Source organism: Daldinia vernicosa (genome assembly GCF_022497035.1).
Source record: "Daldinia vernicosa strain CBS 139.73 unplaced genomic scaffold F5Y00scaffold_25, whole genome shotgun sequence".
Classification (NCBI taxonomy): Eukaryota; Fungi; Ascomycota; class Sordariomycetes; order Xylariales; family Hypoxylaceae; genus Daldinia; species Daldinia vernicosa.
Window position 1 is genome coordinate 210,034 of NW_025953941.1, and position 24,161 is coordinate 234,194.

General features: G+C 47.2%; 5 protein-coding genes across 5 annotated transcripts; 3 read left to right on the plus strand and 2 right to left on the minus strand.

Moving 5' to 3' along the window:
- Positions 1–8,188: 8,188 nt before the first annotated feature.
- F5Y00DRAFT_262375 (cyclin-like protein) lies at positions 8,189–10,257 on the plus strand (the record flags this gene model as incomplete). Its single annotated transcript, XM_048011373.1, has 3 exons — positions 8,189–9,316; positions 9,375–9,914; positions 9,973–10,257. 3 exons carry the CDS (start codon positions 8,189–8,191, stop codon positions 10,255–10,257), a joined length of 1,953 nt encoding a protein of 650 aa, XP_047864517.1.
- A 1,481-nt stretch (positions 10,258–11,738) lies between these two features.
- F5Y00DRAFT_270079 (putative gibberellin 20 oxidase) lies at positions 11,739–13,156 on the minus strand. The gene is made up of 2 exons (XM_048012556.1): positions 12,196–13,156; positions 11,739–12,081 (listed from the first exon to the last, which is right to left on the minus strand). Exons 1-2 carry the CDS (start codon positions 12,945–12,947, stop codon positions 11,817–11,819), a joined length of 1,017 nt encoding a protein of 338 aa, XP_047864518.1. The 5' UTR covers positions 12,948–13,156; the 3' UTR covers positions 11,739–11,816.
- A 1,819-nt stretch (positions 13,157–14,975) lies between these two features.
- F5Y00DRAFT_83116 (uncharacterized protein) lies at positions 14,976–16,090 on the plus strand. Its single transcript, XM_048014214.1, has 3 exons — positions 14,976–15,519; positions 15,607–15,689; positions 15,772–16,090. Exons 1-3 carry the CDS (start codon positions 15,087–15,089, stop codon positions 15,778–15,780), a joined length of 525 nt encoding a protein of 174 aa, XP_047864519.1. The 5' UTR covers positions 14,976–15,086; the 3' UTR covers positions 15,781–16,090.
- On the minus strand, positions 15,769–17,661 carry F5Y00DRAFT_83123 (HIT-like protein). The gene is made up of 2 exons (XM_048014215.1): positions 17,199–17,661; positions 15,769–17,134 (listed from the first exon to the last, which is right to left on the minus strand). The coding sequence occupies exons 1-2, from the start codon at positions 17,317–17,319 to the stop codon at positions 16,401–16,403; spliced, it is 855 nt and encodes a 284-aa protein (XP_047864520.1). The 5' UTR covers positions 17,320–17,661; the 3' UTR covers positions 15,769–16,400.
- A 740-nt stretch (positions 17,662–18,401) lies between these two features.
- Positions 18,402–23,277, plus strand: F5Y00DRAFT_237852 (P-loop containing nucleoside triphosphate hydrolase protein). Its single transcript, XM_048007886.1, has 4 exons — positions 18,402–18,850; positions 18,908–22,475; positions 22,531–22,618; positions 22,686–23,277. Exons 1-4 carry the CDS (start codon positions 18,461–18,463, stop codon positions 22,846–22,848), a joined length of 4,209 nt encoding a protein of 1,402 aa, XP_047864521.1. The 5' UTR covers positions 18,402–18,460; the 3' UTR covers positions 22,849–23,277.
- Positions 23,278–24,161: the final 884 nt, after the last annotated feature.

Here is a 24,161-nt window from a genome sequence, read left to right on the forward strand (position 1 = left end):
CCCGCCGCCCCCCCCCCCCCCCCCGCCCCCCCCCCCCCCCCCGCCCCCCCCCGCGCCCCCCCCCCCCCCCCCCCCCCCCCCCCCCCCCCCCCCCCCCCCCAAGAGTGATTTTTGTTGACAACAGAATTAATAACACCAGCGCCAATGGGTATTTTTTATACAAGCTCCCGCCTCTTTGAACAGAGTATGCTTTCAAATGTTGGTGGTGACAATATAGTTGCAGTCGAGAATTTTGGACGAAGCGGTCAGGGCAGATCGCAAGGAAAACGAACGAAAAGTCGGGTTCGTCGAATCGTCTCTTTTCAACTAGACAAACTTAATACGAATTAGTTAGATTATATCAACATTAAACAGCGATTATATCTCGGTATTGGGAAGTGGTAATGCTGGTTGGTCTGTTCAAGGTCAACTCTAGGTGCGGAGTGACTGGTTGCGTACGACCTAGAGCGTGTATAGTAGGGGATGGCTAGAAGGAGCAGAATGGAGAGATAGGGTTTAAAATGAAGCAAATACTTGATCGCATAAGGTGCCATTGCTAGAAAAACGTACCAGGAGTAAGAATGGATGGTGCTGTGCGCTTAGAGATGCATGAACACGACCTTGAAGTCAGGATTAGCCCCCGATCAACCTATGTCACCAAGGAGTCAGTCACCAAGAGTTGCGAAATTACAGATATACTCGCAGGAGTAGGTGACAGTGTAGGATGTAAGGAAGATTGGGATGAAGTAAGAAACCTACCAAAGGAAATGGAAATGTGTTAGATGGAAGCTGGTCGAGAATTCGGGGTTTGTGTGAAAGAGGAGGTGGAAGAAGAGTAGTGAGGTTTTGCAGCGTGAGTCTCCAAAAAAGGCTTTCCCACATAAACTTGCATGCCGTCCACTAAAGTAAAGTACATCTAGTTTGGTAGGCAGGTAGGTGCAGTACCTGCCCGACTTTGGGGCACCGCGGGCTGCCCAGGCCTTGAACAGCGCACCAGCACCACACCACTAAAGTACCTGGCTACCGGCTGCTAGTAGGCTTGTTTAGTGATGCAACAAACCGAGAACGTGCCACTGAAGAAATAGGTACATAGAAAAACAACGGTCAGGCCTACAACTTAGAAAGTACCGACCCGTCCCCGTCTCCGTCCGATCCCAACGGTGAGCACCTTGATTTTTCTTCTTCTTTTCTTTTCTATTAATATTGAGAACAGAGAAAAATAAAAGTTAAAAATGAAGAGATTAAGTTTTTAATTATAATTCTTATAGTCTTTGTAAAATAGAAACACATTTATTTTCGACCCAATTTACTTAGGAATATTGAATGTATCTAGGTAGGTACATACATACCTATGTACCTATGTAAGGTTGACCCGTCTAAGTGGGTATACATAAGGAGGTACAGTCCCGTAGTACATACTTGCAGCATTCCTCGGGTCCTGGTCAAGTGCGCGCCGTTTATAAGTTACAAATACAAGATCGACAACAAATGCGACCAAGTACCTAAGCCCAAAATACTGACATTGCCTCAGACGCCAAGGACAGTAATCGCACAAGCCGCGATTTAAGTTTATCAGTTTCGTCTACAGATTCTACAGATTCTACGATATCCATGGATTTGTCTACATAGTAGGTTAACATGTTGGAAAGTCCATAATGGTTTCTATTTCGAAAGAAGAGTGGCGCCCCATCAGGTCGATAATTAGATTGGGACTTAAGACTTACATAGACTGGGACTTGGACTGAGTTTTACATGTATATTTTTACATCTATTACATGTTGTACCATTAAACTAACTACCTAACCTACCTGTACATGTTAGATGTTAGGTAGTTGGTTAGTTGGTAAGGCCTCTTCTTATCGAGTCGCAAACATTGGAAAATATTGGATGCATTGTACACATCGTCTAAACTTATGTTATTGGATACATGCCGTCCAGCGGATGCATTAGAGCGTCACGTATTATCTTTGCGACTCGCATGTCCCGCCGCGATGCGTGAGTGCGTGAGGATACACCCATACATGTACTTCCACATATTGTGCGATACCCGCATAGCAAATCCGACCATGCGCTGCGTTGCGCTGCATTAGGACAATGCTGCGAACGAAGGCGACTTTTGGGCTTGGTTTCTTCTCTATGGCTAACAACTAGTTATATGGCTGTATGGTTTACCTTGGGAGATAGTCTATGATCTATGGCCTTGTAACTAGGTAGGTAACTTGAAATCTAGTATCCTGCTTTAATATCCCGCTCATCTTAATTACCTTACATGGGGGAGGGGGGCAAAAAGTCGATCTGCGTAAAGTGGTCTTGTCTTGTCTCAGAATCTCAGTCTTAAAGAGAAAAAAAGGCGAACGCAAACACGTCCCTGAATTTGCGCATTGCGACGTCGAACTAGGAATTACCTGCCTCGAGATCCCGTGGATGCACAGCCATATTGCGCGCTTCCGGCAGGTCAGATACATATTCAAGATACATATTCAAGATACGTATCAAGGAGGTAAGCTAAGCGGAATCACCCGGCCTTCTTCTCGATCCAGGCACACACGCGCTCACACATACATAGAGGTATACATCATAAACACATAGGCCACACATAAGGTAGGCATATCTCACTCACATCGGCGCAATTGTGTAATCCTTCATGTTCCAAGGGATACCCGTCAGGTGGTTGCTCACGGCGTCTACAAAAGCTTACCGTCTATATACGGAATAGATAATGCGCTTTTTGCTTTGCGCCGTTCTTTGCGATTCAAGCTAGACGCTACTTAAGGGGCTATGCGCCGCCGTTGTCCAAAGCGTCCTTCCATCGCACTAGGACGAGTAGACGTCACATTTTGAGGCTCGAGCTTTAAGAAAAAGGAGCCATTGGCGCTTTTGCGCATCACTTCGAGTCCCCCGTACTGTATGTAGTATACCTAAATTTCTTAGGCGCATTTTATATAAAATCTAACCCACGTCCTCTGTAAGATATCGCGCGAAGGCGCAACTTGAAAAAGAAGCTATCTAACGATCGCTGTCAGGTGGCCAGCTGATCTATCGGCTCCGTGGACAATAGTTAGTTCGTGGTCGCAAACGAAACCTCGTCGTATGCGAGTTGAGGTGAGCAAAGCGGGCAAGTTGACAGCCTATCTAGCCAATAGCGTGGCTCCTTAGATGCGCCAGTTTGTCTGAGAGCAGGGATAAGGGTCCAGCAAAACTGGTAGGGTACGTACGCAGTAGATAGACATGATGACCACTCGGAGAAGTCCCCAGACCCATCTAGAGGATACATGAGGGTCGCTCTACGCAGTAGTGTGAGTGGGCGTAGGACGGAAAAGTTGCGTCTAGAATTCGCAATTTGCTAAGGATGGCCTGTATCTAAGAAATTGGGAAATAAAAAGAAAAAAAGCAAAATTTCCAAGGGCCTTGATGGACGGGCCAGGAAGGTTATCATGGTCCGATAGAAAAAGAAGAAATGGGATTTGGCCCCATGTCTGTTCTATGTTTAACCGCTTCGGCATGGCTAGGTACGGCGGACAGAGGGCTCTTAGTAGAGTACTATTCCGTACATACTACATAATTCTACCATTGCACTATACAATACGTACCCAGGAGTCTAAAGGCAATGGGCAATGACTAGATCGAAGCGAGTGGCACACTGTGGACTCTACGGAATAAGAGGGTTGGACAAATAAACCCACACTACCGAATGCCGGCCAGAAAAGGGAAAAGCGCTGTTATTAATTCGCATGGAAAGGGAAGAAGTATACACGCATAAACACGTATACCTATATATACACGTAGAAAGTATTGGAACTGGAGACTGGAGTTCGACGATGGTATGCGCTGGCGACCAGTTTCATCCACTTGGATCGAATCAGACCCTGGGAATACTAGTAACTTCTGACAGCCCAGATCCTTTCAACCAAAACTGGTAAGCTGGGTTAGAAGAAGTTCTTGCGCAGCCAAGCCAAGCGCGGACTACCCTTTGGGCGCAACTTGCGGATCGCCCAACAACTTGGTTTCTCCACGCGCTCAGAATTCAACCTGGTTGGCCGTTGACGGACGTCGTACATAATAACATAATAAACATCCACGACTTTCTCCAAAACCCGTTCGCTCGCCTTGTATTCGAGTTCGACATTTTGGAAAAAACAAACAACAACAACAAAAAGAGGAACTAGCAGGGTCGCGACCCTACGTATCTTGAGTTTCAGGTCCACGTCCCCTCGTCCCCCTCGTCCCCCCTCGCAGTCCCTCCCCCTCAGTTCCTAGCCTCTGAATAAGAAAGAATTGCAAGATTCCGAAGCGGCGCATACTTCTTCTATCTCTCATCACATCTAGACTCTCTTTCTCTTTCTCTCTTGCCGTCTTGCTGTCTCGTCTTGTCTTGTCTTGCTAGGCTAGGTGTGTACAATACAATATGTACGATACCTAGCCTAGGCTGCTTGCTGGGTTAGTGCCCCCGTCTTCTTTATCTTGACCGCTTATGATAGATCGAACCACAAGCGTCCAATGGACATTCGAGCCTATCAGAATCGTGGTCTACTTTTTCGCTCGGTCTGTTGTTGATCTACACCGCACTTAACTGAGAGAACTCTATCTGCGGTCTTTTCCCCCCGTCTTAAACTGACAACCTCTGATCCTGAATCCTGGGGTATTCCGCCTGTACGTGCGCGGATAGGCAGATAGGCAGAGAAGGGGGTAAGAATTAGGAACACCAGCAGGATCGACATCGGAGTTCGTCATATCGACTGCAACAACTTATCTATTAGCCAAGCAAGAAAGCGAGTAATATTTTATTTTTCTTGCCAACCTCCTCCGCATGTCGCCACGATAATATGGGTTCTCTCGTCTCCCCAATTAGATAGATTGCCAGCTTAATTAAGGGAAATAAAGCATCATTGGAGGACATGATGTTATGTTTCCAGTACAGTGCAATGAATCCAATAAACCACCCCCAGCGCTGACCACTTATTTACAAGGTATAGCTTAGCCTTTCGGTATTTCCGTGCGTTGTTACAACCCTTGCAACGAAGTCTCGTCATCGTGAATTTCCATCGAACCGCATTCCCCAATCTTCCCTCACATTGCTTCAATATTTTCTATCTATATAGGTATACATCTAGTTATATATATACACTGTTAGGGCTTTGTAGTCACCTATTATCCAATCGAAAAATAGATGCGACTTTTGTGCGGCTGTTTTTTTCTCGTGCTCATGCAATGGTTTGAGGGAAGCGGCATGATGCGCATGCATGTCACATCATTGAGGCAACGTAAGACGTTGTCCAGATTTGGCTTAACAGCTTAGCCATCGTGTTATAGATGTATGTTCGTATATGTTTGGTCCATATATGATCGCCATAATTCTATAGGGCGTACTACATAATAGACCTATTTGGACGACAACTAGACATGCGTACCATTATAGTCTAGCATCCTGCGTAGTAGTCGATAATTCCAGGTTCCGGTCTATCTAGTACCGTGGCCGGAAAGCTCTTAGGGGAGGGGTGTTATCCAACCACGATCGAATGTGAAATGTCGTATTCCGATATTCGTCCCAGACCGCAGTCAAGGGTTAAACACTAGAAAAGGCAGAGATAGAGAACCAGAGTCGTGCAAAACGAGCGGCCAATATTGTGCGCATAGTTGTTATCTATATCTCCCTATGAAATCGCATAGGCTATCAAATTAGTCGAAGTTCTTACTCCCTGGCCGCTTTATCCAGTCAGACGATTTGCGCCACCTGGAGGCATATGATTGAGTATAAGCCTGAAGGCACTAACAAGCTCCAAAGCACACATATCCTGTGTCGCATAACCATATATAATACTTCTTATAGGTTTAGGAGCGAACCCACCTCTCAGAGGATGCTGTAGAGATGGAAGACTGTTGTTGAGAAAAGTCAAGACTGAGGACTTTTAATGGATCACGTGATTTCGAGTTGCGCTCGCGATCTCATCTGAAGAATGACCGCGCCTAAAGTTCGAAATGCCAACTTAGCTGAGCGCAACTCAAATTGGAGATGTCCGCTTTAGTATACTCGTACAATTATGAAGTATACTATGCACAAGCTTGTACAAGAAAAGGGGACGAAAATTAAGTTGTAACTAATAAGCTACCTCCATTTTTCGCAAAAGTCAGAATGAATTCAAGTGGATGGGAGACGCGATAATGCAAGATGATACGTCATTGCTCTATAAAAAAACGCATTGACCACTGATATGAGGTAGTTTTTAGATTCAATGGTGGCATTTATCTTAAGTACTCCCGTACCACTTAAAGTTGCAGATGGGGTAGGTGCGTGTTGTAAGGAACCGGAATATCGTAACACCGAGGAAACCCCACTTCGATAGGTTAGGTAAACTGAGTCATTTGTCAGGACGTCGTCAGGGTTTCACAGTTGCTGCCGACTCGATTTGACCTGGGCAACCGACAGGAATTAAGACAGGGATCACAGGCTTAATGCACCTCGCGGTTTGTTTATTTTGATTTATTTCCCCACAGCTTCCCGCGGTAGTCTGGGTACGTACCTTAGTGCTAGTTTCCTATTTTGGAATGTACGTACCGGAATAGCGCCTTCAGGTTTACCTTTACCCTGCGCCGTCAAGCTGCAATCTTTCAGCCTTCAGTTGGAAAGTCAACATCAACAATCGCAGTCAATCTTTAATCTTTTTTTGCCAGTCGACCTCAAAACGGTAGGCATCCCTCTTTCGCAATTCCATTGCGCCGACCAACAAACTTTCTCACTTCTTCAACTTTTTTCCCTTCAATCAACGTCAACGCCGCAACGCCGCATCGTCGCAACGTCTTCCTTCCTACCACTAGACCTACGACTTTTTGCCTATTGATGAAAGCCGAAGGCATTCTTTTGGTTTGACATTGCGCCGACAGCTGCCGCCAGTGTCTAGTCTTGTTCTTTGGTTTTATTAACTCGACGACGTACTTCACTATCTCTGTTACCACTAAACCTTTTCATCAGTCGCCGATTCTTTCACTTACCTAGATCCAACCCTAAATTCACTTTCATATTGACAAGGTCGTGAATCTTGTACCACCCGCCGCCACCTTCACCTATACCATCCAACAGCGTCTACATCTTTCTCTTGATCGATGTGAAAGACTCCCTCCCTTCCCGTCAACGCCACCACCTTGCTCTATTTCATTGGGAACACGGTGGTCATCATAAACCTAAAGGTCTCCTGGTGATCATTGGGAAGAAGAAGACTAGAGTTAAACCATAGGTTCAGCTTGGTCTAACACATATAAGTTCTGGGAACAAAATTGAGTTCTGGGACAAAAAGGTACGTACCCACTTGATCAGCCCTTTTTGCAGCCTTCTTGCAGCCCACAGTCCGCTATGATCAGCTTATGCGCAGCTGTCAAGGAGTAGCTAGTTAGCTGCTAGCTAGCTGCTAGCTGGCTAGGCAACGCCTTGACAACTGCCCAAAGCTTTACCAAACATTGAAGCTTCAACAAGTTTAATTACTTGCAGCTTTCATCCCATCCTCCATCCAACCCATGCTACCACAGAGAAAAACAAAAAACCAAAAATTCAACCCCATACCCATACCCATACTCATACCCATACTCATACCCATACCTACTTCATATTGCATACCAACCTCCAACTTCATGTTCATCCTCAGCTCAGAATAGACTAACCTGTTTGCTAGAGCACTCCACTCTATGTGCATTGAATTCCTAGGACACGCTTTGAAGTATTCATCACTATTGATTTTCCCTTGAGCATAATCGTCCTTGAAGACCCTGTGTACACCCTGTACACTCTAATATCTTCGGCCGAGGTCTGGGACCAAAGCTCTGTCTTTCAACCTTCCCCCTTTCGTCGCGTCTCGAGATCACACCATTAGGGTATCATCCCTACAAAATTCGCAGACCATGGACGCCAGGGTAAGCTTCTGTTTTTTCTGTCTCCACTGTGCCTGATCTTTACCTCCGCAATCTTTCGGTTCCCTTCAGTGACCAAACCAAACTATCTTGCGCTTGACTCTTGTGCTTGGCCCTACTATTGACCCTATAGTGAGCCTACATACTCAATCCCTACCTTTTACCTTGTTCATAGCCACTTCTCGTGTCATAGCCATTGTATGCTGTGGTCATTACGCTTTTCTCAACCAATGCTAACCTTTCGATCCAACCTCGACAGCCTTCCCGTTTCGCCTATGCTCTAAGCAGCCGAAACGACGAAAACCTCCCCCCAATGGCCAACAAGACCATTCACCAACGCCACAAGTCTACCAGCAACCTTGTGAACACCATGTCTACCGCAGCTGGCTTTTCTAAGCTCGCGGTCAAGCCCAATGTCCAAAGCGACTTGGACGCTCGGGCGAAACCCGCACCAACTAACTCGTACATGCCGGTCATCAAGCACCCTAACGTCTATCCCGGTCCTGTTGCCACGGATCAAGAGAACCGAAACCACAATGCTTCTAAGGACGCCTTCCTACGACCGGCGCAACGACTTCCCAAGTCTCTTATCCACTCTGTTTCGACGAATCAGCTCCAAGCTGCAGCTAACGAGCCAGCACCCATCTTAAAGCAACAGCCGCAGCAGTACCCCATCAAGAAGAGAGGCCAGCAGCTCAAGGTTTTCAGTGACACCCAGCCTGAGAAGGAACAACCTACTCTGGAAAAAGTGAACCGAGCCGCCATTACTTTGAAGTATAGTACTCAGCCGCAAGTCGAGGCCAAAGACTGGGTTCTTGTAGCGTCAGGGAAAGTGCTACCGGAAGGTCGCCAGCAAGGATCTCACCTGGAGAATCCCAAGAAGGACGCTCAGAATAGCAATCTTTCTATTCCCCGTCAAGCGGAGGAAGAGGTTACGGAGGCAGTCTACCTCGACGCCGTCGAAGAGCTTCCGAGTAACTTGTATTCTGTAGCAAAGCCGGAGAAGGAAGCAGCCTGGAGAGCGGCAGTTGATTACTTGAACAACGAGACCGGTTGGGTATCTCCGGCTCTTGACGCGGATGAGGACGATTTACCCGCTGCTACCAGTCAAGGCATGTACCCTCACTACGACGAACGATTCGCCTCCAGCGCATTCACCCAGCCTCAGAACGCGGCTGATGTATCCGACGACGATGAGGAGGACTACTATGACGAGCAGGGCTATACTACAGCCCATTCCGGTCGAGACAACACGACAGGTGGTGTTACTACTATCATGGTTCCTCCCAAGCTCACCAAGAAAGGCGCTGCAGAAATTGCGGCCGCCAAAGAGATTGTGGAGAGAAAGGTTGGCAGTGATGCCCAAGACGATGAGGAATGGGATATTAGCATGGTGACTGAGTATGGAGAGGACATTTTTAATTACATGAAGGAAATGGAGGTAAGCAAGCCTGCATAAACGAGGTAACACATGACCTTTACTAATTTTTCGTGCATAGATCGATCTGTTGCCCAAGCCTCATTACATGGATATCCAGACTGAGATCAAGTGGTCCATGCGAGCTGTCCTAATGGACTGGGTCATTCAAGTCCACACCCGTTTTGGACTTCTTCCAGAGACGCTATTCTTAGCCGTCAACTACATCGATCGATTCCTCTCGGTTAAAATTGTCTCCATAGGAAAACTCCAACTAGTTGGTGCTACCGCCCTTCTGCTTGCTGCAAAGTATGAAGAAATCAATTGCCCCTCGGTGCAAGAAATCGTCTATATGGTCGACGGCGGCTATAACCAGGAGGAGGTCCTCAAGGCAGAGCGTTTCATGCTCACCATGCTCAACTTCGCACTAGGCTGGCCTGGTCCGATGAGCTTCTTGCGACGTATCAGCAAGGCGGACGACTACGACAGTGAGATTCGAACCGTAGCCAAGTACTTCCTCGAGGTTACCGTTATGGACGAGCGCTTCGTTTCAAGTCCTCCCAGCTATGTGGCCGCTGGAGCCCAATGCCTTTCGCGCATGATTCTGGGTAAAGGCGACTGGGTAAGTAAAAATCATACCTTCTTGATCTCGATATTCACTTATCTAACTTGCCTCTTAGACACCCGAACATGTTCACTATTCCGGTTATACTTTTGCCCAGTTGAAGCCGCTGATTGGAATGCTCTTTGACTGCTGCCGAATTGGTCGCAAACACCATCGAGCAGTCTTCGAGAAATATTCAACTCGACTTTTCAAGCGCGCAGCTCCGTTCGTCGAAGAACAGATCCAGAACGGCTTTAGACTTCCCTTCCAGCGCGGCTATCACCACATGTTGGATGTCCCGACCAACGAGGTACATACAGGATCGTATACTATGTCGATGCCGCCTCTTACTTTGGGTTGAGTCAATCCATCGGCAAAGGTCTTCTCATTCGACAATAACCGACAACCATGGTATCGGTGTGTTTCATAGAGCAATAATCAACGCGGCGGAACAACTCAAGGTTTCGCAAGTTTACATAGAGATCCTGCTGTCATTACCGATGTAACCGACACGGGTTAATACCTGATCGACTAATAAGCCGGCATCGATGTGCCGTCATTTACGACGTCATACGTGGCCTACGAACTTAACGATACATTCTGATTCGCGACGTTTTCTTTCTGTTCGATACACTTTGCTTTTCCGCAACGGTTTTTACGCAACCCTCGGCCTAATCGGCGAGGATTTGGCATCGCAGGCATTTTTTCGGCATGACTTCAGGCGTACGGTCCTGGGAGGGCAGGACAAGGCGGCATGGCAAACCAGCAAGCAAGCACAGGCAGGGAGGCAGGCGTCGATAAAAACTTTTATTCATTGATTCTTTATTGGCATTGCCAACGGGACTATTCTATTAGTCATAATTTAGGGAGCAGGCATGGCCCCGGAGAGGGTAAGGGAGGCATACTCTACGCTCTTGTTTGAGTATATAATTTTTGCTTGCTTGGGAAAAAAGAAGAGCAACCATCTCAGCCCTGATTCATGTAACAGGGTTTGCTAGATAGTGCTTCAGACTGCGAAGTCTCCACGCATTGATTTGTTTACTGTTGCTGTACATCTTTGTTTTTGGTAGTGATTTTGTGATCGCGATCGATAGTTTAATAATGTGACGAGTGGCTTCGCTATAAGTGTCTAGGTTTTCGTAGCTAGCTTGATAAACCCGAAGTTTCCCAGTAGGTGTGATATTGTCGTGACTTGTTATTAATCCTGCTTCTTGTTTCTTTTTAACCCTGATTCTATAATGAAGTTTAAGGGTCTGTTTGGAAGTTTGCTTAAATCACGCTTATACATGTCAATATATGCGTCTAAGCAATTCGGCTTGTTCATACTCTGCCTCTCAGTTTGGTCAATATTACCATGGATAAACAATGTGGCCTTGGGTCTGGCAGGGCACCATTCCAAAGACCTTCACCTGATAATCGCTCGCGTGTCACATTCCTCGTAGAGCCTGAAGCCACTATCATCGAGAGCAGGGAAAATAGACGAAGAAACCGCGTCAAGATGACGAAGCGAGTATACGAGGCTTTTTCTGGCGCCGAAGTTACCGGTACACAGCCACCCATAGGCAGCATAAGTCTAAGGCTCTAGGTTCTACAGATATCAGTGTATTAGATTACTAGCAAGGCCCGAGCTCACGATGTATTGTGGTGTCTTCAACGCTGTTTGTTAGCGGATATCTAATACGGGCAGCGCTATACTGAGGTCAGACTTACTTGCTTGACGAGCGTTGAAAGGTGCCTAGGCATATAGTTCTAAAAATATATAGCTATAAATAGTTTGGAGTTGTGATTTATTAACCCGTAATTTTTGTTATTTTATTATTAAAGCTTATATACTCTCTTTATCCATAATGTAATATATAAAAACGCTTTAATGTTATTGCTATCTCTGAACCATGTACAATAAGACGAAAAACCAGCTTCTCACGCAGTACTATCTACCATTGCCGCCTTTGTCGCCTGTAGAGCTTCGTAATTGCGCTTCATAGCGGCCTTGGTAAACTCGGATCCCGTAACAATTGGGTACTTCTTCAACGGGCCCTGGATCTCGCAGTCTATGTTCGGCTGGTTGAAATACGCCATGCTGTACCGCGTACCGTAGTAATCGACTCGTGGGTCTGTGGGCGTCTTGACGCGGTGGAACGTCGATTTGAAGCGGTCGTCGCTCCAACTCATCAAGAGGTCACCGCTTTTCTAGATTAGTCGTCTGGTTGGATATTTCATTTCTGCCCCTTTTATCCCTCACATCCAACCAATTTATCAAGGGATAAATAAAAGAAAGAAACCACACAGAATTACTCACATATTACACACAATCTCGCCCGCTACAGGCTCAACCGGCGTCCACGTGTCCCCCAGACCGAACTCTGTAAATGCTTCGCGCCCCGGACATATCTCTAACCCCCCCTGCCCAGGCCGCTGGAAGAGCAACGTCACAAAATCCCAATCCGCATGCGCGCCCGCGCGGTGATACCCTTCCGGTGTCGGCGCCCCGGGGTCCAGCGCAAAGTACTTGAGCAATCTCAACACCGTCTGCGCGCCCGACCGCCTCACATCGTGCGCGCGCACAAAGTACTCGTCCGCGAACCCGAGCCCCCGCGCAAAACACACCATCAGCTTCTCGCTTACCTCCTGCGCCCTGCGCATGAACTCCAGGCTCCGGGCGCGGAACCCAGGGAGCGCGGACTCGGACGGCCAGGAAGTCGCTGCCATGCCGTGCTGCATCTGGAAACTCTCCTTCTGGTCGGGGAGGCCGGTGCTCGGCCGGACTTGGGCGGCGCGCTCCCAGCCGGTGTTGGTGAGGGGGGAGAAGGGCACGGCGGATTTGGCGGCGTCCGGGAGCGAGAAGAAGGCCTCGGAGAGGGCGAATTGCGCTTCTATGGCGGACTCGGGGATCCCGTGGTCGGTGAGGGTGAAGAACCCGTTGCTTTCGGCGGCGGAGATTAGGGATGCTGTGATGGTGTCGATGCGGGTGTCGAAGTCCCGGAGGGAGATACGGGGGATGTCGCGGTTGGTGTATTTTGTGGTGGTGGTGGTGGTGGTGGTGTCTGCCATGATGATGATTCTATTTTTGGAAGATGGAATAAGGGTGACAGGTAAGTATGTAAGACTTAAATACCTATGAAGGTAAATAAGTAGGTGATAAATGAGAGGTAGGTCGATAAGTATAAAGCTAAGATGCAAATGTGTGCCAAGACAAGTCAGCTACTCCGATCCCTTTTATATACACCTTCGACTTATACCGAGAATATGGGATTCGGGCCGGCCCGAGGTAGGTGCGACATTCTTGGGGCCGGTTGAATCTAGATAAGCTTGATTAATATCAAGGACCCTTTCGGAACTCCCCAATCTTTTCTATGGTAAGTGGTAGGTAGTTAATCTTGAATTGTGTGATAGTATAGTCCTTTTCTCTTTACGCTACGATGCACATACATAGATCTAGGGAGCAAGTATGTTTTACCCCGGGGACGACGGGGCGGTCCGGGAGTGGAGAATAGATACCGGGTGATTATACTGGTCGAGCTATCGCTCTGCGGAGATAGCTTATCCGCCAGAGTAGATACTTATCTCCAGCCGGAGGCTGCCGTTTGGGTGACGTCTGACCTATTTTGAAGCTTAGTTGATATGAAAAAGGCTATACTTTGGTTGGTGGTAATTGGTCGTATCATGGCTTTAAGAGACGTCCGCATTTACTGTCGTTTAGATACTTTAAAAGGCTATATTCTGTAGTAGGTACCAAGTATGTTCCTGAGGGACTCGTATAAAAGCTGCTTTTCAGACCAGTCACAACTGTACGACACACCCGGAGCAATTCCTCCGTTGAGACGTCGTTAGTTACACCATCTCATCAACTATGACATTGTTATTCATCATAAATATTTTCAGCTGATGAATTTTGTGTCGAATCTCCCAATCAGCGTCACCACTATTCTCGTATATAACGTGGTTATGATACTTGCTAATCCTGACTTGGCGGTTGTGCCTGTTTGACATGTGCTGTTCTGTGGTGGGGATTAGGAGGCTTAACTTGATGAAATGAGTAAGGCCATGTTTCATTGGTTGTTGCTGTTTATCCAAGCGGACTTACAAGTCGAATTGAATATCAATCCGTGTAAATAGTTAGGTGCTATACCTATGTGTCCCATCATATGGATTGAGAAATCTTGGTAGACGGCTATGCTCACTGCCCAAGGACAGACGGTTGAAAATATGCCATTGGCTGTTTTCAGTCATTGTGTAAGGTATAATTGATTCATCATCTTAATAACCATCTCAGGGGCTGATTCCCTTAACATTACACATATACACAAATTAGGGGACATCGGTTAGGTTTTATTTGTCCTACCATACTCTGCTATTTGTCGTTTGCTTACACTTGTCATTACTATAGTCATCATGGCTTCTTGAAACGAATAAACTTGATGAAGCTAAGCAAGTGGCTGAAAAAAGTTTTTGGTTTTGTCATGGGGTTCCGAGTAACGCATTGTTGTAATATAGGGGTGAATGAATATAGGGTGAATCAGTACAAAGGAACGGGGAATAACCACAACTACCTACCTCCTTACCTACACTTTCTCGAGGATTAGGTAGATACGATGCTCTTCGTATTAGTTCCAAGTAAAAGCAAAATGAAATGAGATAAAATTAAATTAAATTAAAAAACTGAAGAAATTTCATGATTGAACAATCGCCAGTTATTGGAAAATAAGAAAAATAAATTAATTTCGCAACTTCTCAATCCATGCGAGGTGCAGATGTACTTAGGCTGTACCTGCTGGTTGGTCCTCCTCTAGGGGAACTTCCCCGTCAACTCCTACGAGATTTGCGTCCATTTACATCCACGCTAGCCTAGCTAAGGTACCCAGCTCACCTGTAACTACCCCGGCCGCCCAGGTACATCTGTACTTGATAAACACCAGACGCGCAGGAGCTAGTAATTTTGCACGCGTCCATTCCCCAACTACAGTCATTAATTAATTCATCCTTTTTTTTTTTTCTTTTTTAAATCTTTTTTTTTTTCCTTCCTCTCTACTTAACTCAACATATTTCATCATTTTAGCGCACTTCCGGAATTCATTCTTCTAATCGTCTAGAATTTATCTAAAAGGAAGGCCTAAATTGATTTTTTTTTACTGTGAAAAAGACGTGCGCTTTTTTTTTTTTCAATTACGCTATACCATATCACACATTGCGATGGCGCCTACGAGACCTTCGCGCGGAGCCGCCAAGGAGAATGGCACAACGGCTGAACCGGCAACTGATGATGGAGCCCCAGTAAAGCGCGGCCGCGGCCGTCCCCCCAAAAATGGCGTCGCAGCTCAAGTTAAGAAAGCTCCCTCGGGTCGCCCTCGTGGCCGTCCTCCCGGCGTCAAGAAGACCGTTAAGCCTACTCCATCCAAGCCTGCCGCCAGCAGCGGTCCTGGTCGTCGTGGACGCCCTCGCAAGAGCGATGCGGGCTCCGCCACCACCACCCCAAAGAAAGCTACGACTCCTAAGTCTGCCGCATCCAAGCCCTCTAGCACAGGAAAGGGACGCGGCCGACCACGCAAGAGCGATGTTGCGCCTGTTAAGGAGCCTGAGGAGGAGGAAGACGATGACGCTGAAGGAAAGGAAGAGGATGATGAAGGTACGTTCTCGCGTGAAATTAGACTGGGATGTGATAGATGGTTAGATCTATGAATATATGCTAACATTTCTACTTACGTAATTACAGATGAAGCGGGTGATGATATCGCGATGGATGACGATGCTGAAGATGACGACGCGGCCGACGATGACGAAGACGCTCCTCAAGAGGTAGGATCACCCTTTTCGCGCTCCCCCTTTTTGCACAGCTCTGCTTTTGAATACCAATATCTTACTAATTCGGGTTATATAGGAGGATTAGGGCACCGAAGTCCGCGCGTTATACGTGGGTGCTTTTCTATCCAATGTCCTCAGACGTATCAGTAACGTAAGGAGTGCTCCTGCTGCTCCTGAGAACTGAGGACTCGATGCTTCTATTATGCGAAGTATGCGAAGCATGGTCATTTCGGTCTTCTGTGTGAGCAATACTCGGTTGTATGCGAACACTTGGGCATAGGGGAGATGGGGTTTTCTTTTACGATTGGCTGAGAGTAATGGCGTTGATAGGGAGGAGCTGGCTTGTACACATACTTCTGAAGCAGTAATGGCTTCCTAGTCTATTGTGACTACGACTATTACTGGTGCTCCCTCGCAGCTTGTTTATTATATGTCTCTGTTTTCCAAAGGGAAAAACGGAGCATACGAAAAGTTATTTACCTAACGTTATGCGTTGCAATCTTCCGCTGACCTCTCCACACCTATAATACAGTAGGTAGTAAAGCATATTATTTGATCTACGCACTCGCATCGATGCCATGATGTACATATTAAAGGGCGTGAACAACTAGCTCACAAGCCCTATCTCCTATGGCCACTTCCAGTATCACTTCAGGATCCCTTTGGGACTTCTGGATTATTCTGCAAAACGAGTAAAGCTCTTGTTCAGATTCTCTTCCACTCTTCGAACTCCTCCGCGAGATGCTCTTTGAGCCGTTTAAAACTGGCCCCAAAATCCTTCCCGCAGCGCCAGCACTTCAGGTTGGCGTTCATGAATCCGGCTTTGCCGGGGTGTCTCCTATGGTCATTTTTCGCCAACGGGAAGTCGGCAACGTCGATCAGGAAGGGCGTATTAAAACTATTGTAGTGCTTGCGGTGGCGCATACACTCCGACATCATATCCGGCGCCAGCACATGTACGTGTAAGTCATTCATAGACGGATGCGCGTGAATGCCGACCAGCAGCTCGCTCTCCCAGTCTCGGCCCTTGGGTAACTCGTCCCCATCCCACTCTTTCTGCCCGTTGAGCACGGCCTCGCGCTCACGGTCTAAGGCGCTGAATCGTCCGTACCGCCGCTGTAGCTCCTTCGCTACTAAGCGTTTTAGCTTCTGCGTTTCGGCTTGTACGGAGGCTAGGAAGGAGGCGTCTTCGAAGGCGTCGAAGGGATGCATACGGCTGCGGGGCGAGCGCGGGAGGAGCAGCGTGTGGACGGTGGATTTGGGGTACATGTCGTTGATAGCGACGAAGTCGTCGTTGTAGTATATGACTCGGCTCGCGGGAAAGGCGGTCGGGTCGTGGGTGTAGGCGCCGAGGCCGTCGCGCCTGTTGAAGGATTTTGTTGGGGGGTGTTTGGGTTCTTCTTTTGCCGCCTTGGCCTTCGGCGACATGAGTTCTGCGACTTGTATGTCTTATTAGTCTCGTTCTATCTGTGGGACTGGGGAAGAACTATCTCGGTGACTTACATGCATTGCGCTTCGTGCCTTGACTTACACCGACCCCTGCTGCGTCCGCCGGGGCAGGTGCTGTTCCTGCGATTTCTTCCTTGGTGATGGCGTCTTCGGGGTCTTCATCGGTTGATGCCATGTTGTTGCTGTTCCTTCGGCTTGCTCTGAGGGAAAGAACTGTAAAGAAATGCTGCTGCTGTAAGGTTAAGGGTCTATCTTTGAGGTTTACATTTAGGTGGTGCTTGGGCAGGTAAGTCGGCTTGTAGATGATTCGGCGATAAAATAGACCCGGTGGACTCGAAGTTATAGGTAGTCTTCACATTTCGTATTACTATATTTGCGGATATAGATGTGCTCTTAGTAAAAGGTAGGCGAGAGTATATGGGATATCTATAGCTTGAATAAAACCTTTTGCCTGATAGATTACCATAGGTATACATGGAATCTTCTGATGCTATGTATTGTTGATGTAAGTGTAAAAGATGAAAGATGTATTTTGTATAGTTTAGGTACATATCGGGTAGATACATGTGATTGCAAAGATGTACCTTTTACGGATGTCCCTTTCAAAAGTTCGTTCCATAGGGAGACCCTTGTCACTCCCGACAAGCTTTGGCCATGCTTGGCGACGGCTGTTTACTTATTCGGTAAAGGTATTTTATTTTACTTCAGTTTTTTAATATAATGTTTTTTTTTGAAATAAATTGTAAAATTTAAAAAAAAAAGGGGTTTTGAATGGAAAAGGAATAAGTTTAAATAGAACCTTTTTTAAGCTATGGCAATGTTATCTTTAATTATAAGAAATAGTATTAAAATTGGTGATAATAATGTGTATATCTTTAAATGTGCTAATAGGTGGTGGCCAAGCATTTGATAGCTGCTGGCAATTTTGACAGGGGTTCCCTATGGAAAAAACTTTTGAAAGGGACATCCGTATCTACCCCGCCATTGTACTAAGTGGGACAACTCAGAGCAACAGCTCCAATTCACACCGTGCGGGGTATATGAAATTTAGAAAGTTTCATGATGTTTTCCAACAAATATTAAGAGACTATTGCTTTAACACACAGTATAGATGCCCCTTTAACTGTATAAGAATACCTAAACACTCAAGTATCCAGGTATCCAAGTCACGGCCGGATATACTCCGGTACAAACGGGAAATTTTATCTTAGATCGTCAGCTTTGGACGATTTACACTTAGTATTTCTCATCCCATACCTGATGACCATGAAAGCATCCTAAGATTACACATCTAGAACGCCAAATGGCTTATCAGTATGGGAAAGCAAAGCAAGGGAAAGGCCGCAGCGGTACCTTCGGGAGCTGCTGCGGCCGCTAAATCATCATCATCATCAAAGAAGTCTTCATCTAAATCAGGTAAAAATGCGACTACATCGCAGCCAAACGACGATTTTATAGTATTCACAAACTCTACAAATGATTCTAAGTCTAATAAGAAAGGTAGCGGAGGCGGAGAGGGAGGCTCTTCGAATGCGGGAGGAAAGAAGACCGGGGCAGGCGAGTCGGCAGCAGCAGAGGTTCCAGGCCCCCCCAAGCCGACGGTGAAGCAGATTATCGGAGGAGCCAGTTGGACCGGTAAACTACCAGTGAACTTGCTCTCGGAGCATTGTCAAAGGCAGAAGTGGGACAAGCCCGACTACCAACTTGTAAGCGGCTTGTTTTGCTCAACTGCCTCGTGTACCTAGTTAATGAAATCGAGTTAGATCAAAAGTTCGGAGGGTATCTCATATTTCGTTCAGCTTAGTGCCAAGAACCCCAAAACTCAAGAGGTGCAGAAGCTGCCTCCTTTCAAGCTACCCCCAGACTATAAGAGCTTAGTGACGAAGGAGACTCCCTTGGAAGCCAAACATGCAGCCGCTACGTATGCTCTATTTAGGGTTTGTAGTATGAAAAATATACATACCACCCTACCCCCAGACCATAGAGCGCTATGGAAGAAATTCGAAGAACTAAAGAAGGAAGATGTGAAAAAGGGCAACGCATGGATGTACGATGCGGATCCTTTCGCTAGTCTGAAGCAGCGAGAGGACGAGAAAGCTGCTGCGGAAAAGAAACGAAAGGAGCAGGATGCAATCAGGGAAAAGGCGAAGAATATGCCCGGTGCGTCTGGTTTAGTCCTCCGGAGCAATGCCGCATCCTCTTCTGGAGGGGGTATTAATCCTATGAAAGGATGGACGACAGTTCCGAAGATCGAAATGGGCCGGAAAACACGATCCCAATTAGAAGACCTACTTCGACGGGAAGTGATCTGGAACCCGCATGGTGTTAATATGTCGGCTTCCCTGAAAGAGGCCATCATCAAGGAACTTACAAACTCTGGCTTCCGGAAGAGCCACGTGGAGGAAGCCGTTGAAGAATGCAAAGACCGCGAGGAGACTCTAGAGTGGCTACTAATACACGTACCCGAGGATGATCTCCCTAGATGGGCTTTACCGGAGAGCTATAGCGCAGGTATTTCAGTGGCTGCCACGCAAGACTTGAAGCGTGAGGCAGCAGTAAAGCGGCTATCTCAGTCAGGCTACTCTGCTGAGCTGTGTCGAAAGCTATACGATGAAAATAACGGAAACGAAGGCGTCACCGCCGAGGCATTGCAGCACTTTCTACTCTCTAGTGGTAAAGAGGAGGCATTGGAAAATGATATCGAGGAGCCATTCATATCAGGTACGCCAGAGGAATGCTGGGATGATGAAATGGAGAGTCTCTCATCTGTCTTCGGCGAGCATTTCAAGCGCTTGTCTGACGACGTTTGCCAAATTCGGATTGATTCGGTCAGGAATGGCCCTAAGAAAGATGTCGAGACTTACGTACAATTCCGCAGAACGCCGCGGTATCCATCTGAAGTTGTTGTGGCCGTGGTAGCAGATCTGCCCTCTTATATTAAACTCAGCATAGTCAAGAAGACACTTGCCTATCTGAGCGAGTCTCTCAGCGAAGAACCGATGAAGATTTACTTTGCTGTTGATTGGGTTCAGCAGAATATCAACGCTATTATCGAGAACCCAGGAAAGCTCAGAGACATATCAGGCGTTGCATCTACCGCAGCAGAGACACGCCACGTTATCCCAGTGAAGCAGAGATCTTCAAGGCATCCGAAACCGTTGTCATGGACTGTAAATACACGCAGCAAGGAAGAATGGCAAAAAAGGCAAAACAGCCCTGCGCTCAAAGAAATGTTAGCTCAACGACAGAAGTTACCCGCTTGGCAAGCAAGAGACCTAGTTATCGATACAGTTTCACAGAATCAAGTCACCATTATTGCTGGCGAAACGGGTTCTGGTAAGTCTACGCAGTCGGTCCAATTCATTCTAGACGATTTGTATAGTAAAGGACTTGGACACGCTGCGAGTATTATATGTACGCAACCACGCAGGATTTCTGCTCTCGGCCTTGCGGACAGAGTTAGCGACGAGCGCTGCTCTAAGCTTGGTCAAGAAGTGGGTTATACCATCCGTGGAGAAAATAAAACCAGCCCTCAGACCAAAATAACTTTTGTTACCACTGGTGTGCTTCTGAGACGCCTGCAGACTTCTGGCGGGCGAACCGAGGATGTCGTTGCATCGCTAGCTGATGTAAGTCACGTTGTTATCGACGAAGTTCACGAGCGGAGTTTGGATACGGATTTCCTCCTCAGCATTGTTCGCGACGTCTTGAAACAGAGGAAAGACCTTAAGCTTGTTCTCATGAGCGCCACGCTCGACGCGGCAACTTTCCAAAGCTACTTTACTTCCGAAGGGCTACAGGTTGGATTGGTCGAGATCGCTGGTAGAACGTACCCCGTTGAGGATTACTATCTTGACGATATAATTCGCATGACGGACTTCACTGTAGACAATAATAGGTACCGCGATCGGGACGAGGGAATGTTTGACTCTACAGAGCAAGGCGGTGGCGATAAGGGACCACAAGATCCGATTAACAAGACTATCCAGAGGTTGGGTTCTCGGATCAATTATTCTTTGCTCGTCGAGACGGCAAAGGTTATCGATGCGGATCTATATCACAGCAACAAGAAGGGTGGTATTCTTATATTCCTACCGGGTGTTGCGGAGATCAACCGGACGGTCAACCAACTTAGGAATGTCTCATCCCTCCATGTCCTACCTCTTCATGCCTCTCTTGACACGCGCGAGCAACGGAAAGTATTCACAAGCCCTCCTTCTGGGAAGAGAAAGGTCGTAGTTGCTACGAACGTGGCGGAAACTTCTATCACAATCGACGATATTGTTGCCGTTATCGATACAGGAAAGGTGAAGGAGACGAGCTTCGATCCCCAGAATAACATGCGCAAGCTCGAGGAGACGTGGGCTTCTCGCGCCGCTTGCAAGCAGCGCCGAGGACGTGCCGGTCGAGTACAGGCTGGAAAATGCTATAAATTGTACACGAAGAATCTTGAACAACGTATGGCAGAACGCCCAGAACCGGAAATTCGGCGCGTACCTCTGGAGCAGCTTTGCTTGTCAGTACGAGCTATGGGTACTAGAGACGTAGGCGGATTCCTGGGGAGGACACCAACACCACCGGCTATTTCTGCCGTCGAGAACGCTGTTAAGATGCTGCAACGAATGGGTGCACTTGATGGCGAGGAGCTGACCGCTCTCGGACAGCAGCTGGCCATGATCCCCGCCGATCTGCGTTGCGGGAAGCTTATGATCTACGGCGCTATTTTTGGTTGTCTTGACGAGAGCATTTCTATAGCTTCTATCCTAAGCACCAAGAGTCCATTCGTCTCTCCTCCAGAGAAACGGGACGATGCTAAAGCTGCTCGCATGAAATTTTCGAGAGGCGATGGCGACCTCCTTACAGATTTGAGAGCTTTCCAGGAGTGGAACGCCATGATGGAAGGGGGCACACCGCAGCGACAACTACGACAATTTTGCGACGAGAACTTCCTTTCATACCAGACCCTGAATGATATCTCAGCAACCCGGACACAATATTATTCAGCACTTTCTGAGCTAGGCATACGCGAAACCCGTCCCGCGGGCAACCAAGCATCACAGGCTCTCGTACGTGCACTTACTGCTTCAGCGTTCACGCCGCAGATAGCACGGATACAGTTCCCAGACAAGAAGTTCGCGACGTCAATGTCGGGCGCGGTAGAAATCGACCCAGAAGCCCGGACAATCAAATACTATACACAGGAGAACGGCCGCGTGTTTATCCACCCTGCGAGCACGTTGCATGATAGTCAAGGGTTTTCGGGCAACGCTGCGTTCCTGTCGTACTTCAATATGATGTCTACAAGCAAGATCTTCATCCGGGAATTAACTCGTGAGTATCCTATGCATTTTAGATACCTTCTTACGTGATTTACTGACTTTTACAGCGTTCAACTCCTTCACGTTACTCTTGTTCTCCGGCGCTATTGAGCTCGACACTCTTGGCAGGGGCCTGGTGGTTGATGGGTGGTTAAGGTAAATCTCCCTCCCCCTTTAAATAACTTTCCTTGAGGGGTCCATACTGACTGCGTCTTTATCACAGGCTACGCGGTTGGGCTAGGATTGGTGTCTTGGTCTCTAGGCTCAGGGGTATGGTAGACAACATCATCGCGTTGAAGGTTAACGATCCGCACGTAGACGTTCGCGACAATGAGGTGATTAGAATGGTGGCTAAGCTTATAGAACTAGATGGATTAGATGCCTGAACGATCTCACTGCCACCTACTTCAAATCTCGAGGTATAGTCAATTCGGTAGTATTTTTAGTTTCAGCATTGTCCAGTAAGAGAACATATGAGATATTGGGGTCTTTGGTGGGATATACAACGGTTTCCATTGCACACTCGTCACGATAAGTAAATAAATCTCGTTTCATATAAATTCCGACATGTGTGTGATTCTCCGGAGGCTCAAGTAGATTAATGTAATAACTGCCACCATCATGTTATATAAGAGGGTTGATGTGTTGGTCTTTACCCCGTCGATATCGGATCCAACATGCATACATGTGGAGCTTGGACAGCCCACACCCTACGATGCAGAAAATGGGCCGGAGAGGGGCTTTACAACTGTAAGATAAACAATGCAAGGGTCTAACCAGGTAAAGATAAAAAGAAAAGCATAGGTAGAGATCAGCGAATCCTAACGAATAGTGGTGGTCTGTCGAGTGCTAACTTGTAATGTAAGGCACCTCTTAACATCCGATATTAAGTTGGGTTACGAGCTCGCGGCGCCAGCTTTCGTAGTCTAGCTTCGCAATACGAGCCTATTGTACAATACCTACATATGCTTTCCCCGGGATTCGGGCCTGTTCTATTCGGAGTTAGAGAGTTAGAATGATAAGCACTGCAAAGGAAACAGGAAACTTCCGAAATGCATCAGCTTTTAGCTCACATGACATACCCAGTATACCTCGTTTGAGTTTCGGTGTTTTCTGCCTTTCGTGATTAAATGGGCAGGAGATCGACTGCCCTGCATGAAGAGGCGGTTTAAGAATACTAATACGAGCTACGCTACCCACTTTGAGCCCTTGAGGGTTTTTCTTTTGATGTGGCCACCGCTGGCTGAAGCTTGAGGCATTGGCTTATAATAAAGCACGGCTTGGAAATAATAGGGTACAGCAGAAACATATAAGAGGGCCGGCCGGGCCCCATGAACGCAAGACTCGAGATATTCTATCCGCACAATTCATAATTGTAAGGTTTATATTAAGGGGACGGTTAAGGCGGACATTTTATATGCCAATTTAGTCTTCTGGCATCATGTCGTATTACTCGGCACTATGCGCCTCCAACCTCATTCAATCTATCGTCTGAAGTTTTGATAATTCGCCATCTAATGTCTAGGCTTACCCATCGTCCGAGCTTGCTATATGCCCGTAGGACTACGTAGTAGAGTAGGTGAAGACTGTGGGTGGGTTAGATTCGGGATGCTGCAGCTGTCAAATCGTCTAGTATATGCTCGTCACCGAAGTTGTCTCACACAACATAGATGAGACGATTACGACTCGCTAACTATCC

Coding starts and splice junctions, on each gene's coding strand:
- F5Y00DRAFT_83116 (XM_048014214.1), top strand. CDS start 15,087: ATGGCGCCTACGAGACCTTCGCGCGGAGCCGCCAAGGAGAATGGCACA. Junction 15,520..15,606: donor AAAGGAAGAGGATGATGAAG/GTACGTTCTCGC, acceptor ACGTAATTACAG/ATGAAGCGGGTGATGATATC.
- F5Y00DRAFT_83123 (XM_048014215.1), bottom strand. CDS start 17,319: ATGGCATCAACCGATGAAGACCCCGAAGACGCCATCACCAAGGAAGAA. Junction 17,135..17,198: donor AGGCACGAAGCGCAATGCAT/GTAAGTCACCGA, acceptor AAGACATACAAG/TCGCAGAACTCATGTCGCCG.
- F5Y00DRAFT_237852 (XM_048007886.1), top strand. CDS start 18,461: ATGGGAAAGCAAAGCAAGGGAAAGGCCGCAGCGGTACCTTCGGGAGCT. Junction 22,476..22,530: donor CTTCATCCGGGAATTAACTC/GTGAGTATCCTA, acceptor TGACTTTTACAG/CGTTCAACTCCTTCACGTTA. Junction 22,619..22,685: donor GTGGTTGATGGGTGGTTAAG/GTAAATCTCCCT, acceptor TCTTTATCACAG/GCTACGCGGTTGGGCTAGGA.
- F5Y00DRAFT_270079 (XM_048012556.1), bottom strand. CDS start 12,947: ATGGCAGACACCACCACCACCACCACCACCACAAAATACACCAACCGC. Junction 12,082..12,195: donor GGCGAGATTGTGTGTAATAT/GTGAGTAATTCT, acceptor AATCTAGAAAAG/CGGTGACCTCTTGATGAGTT.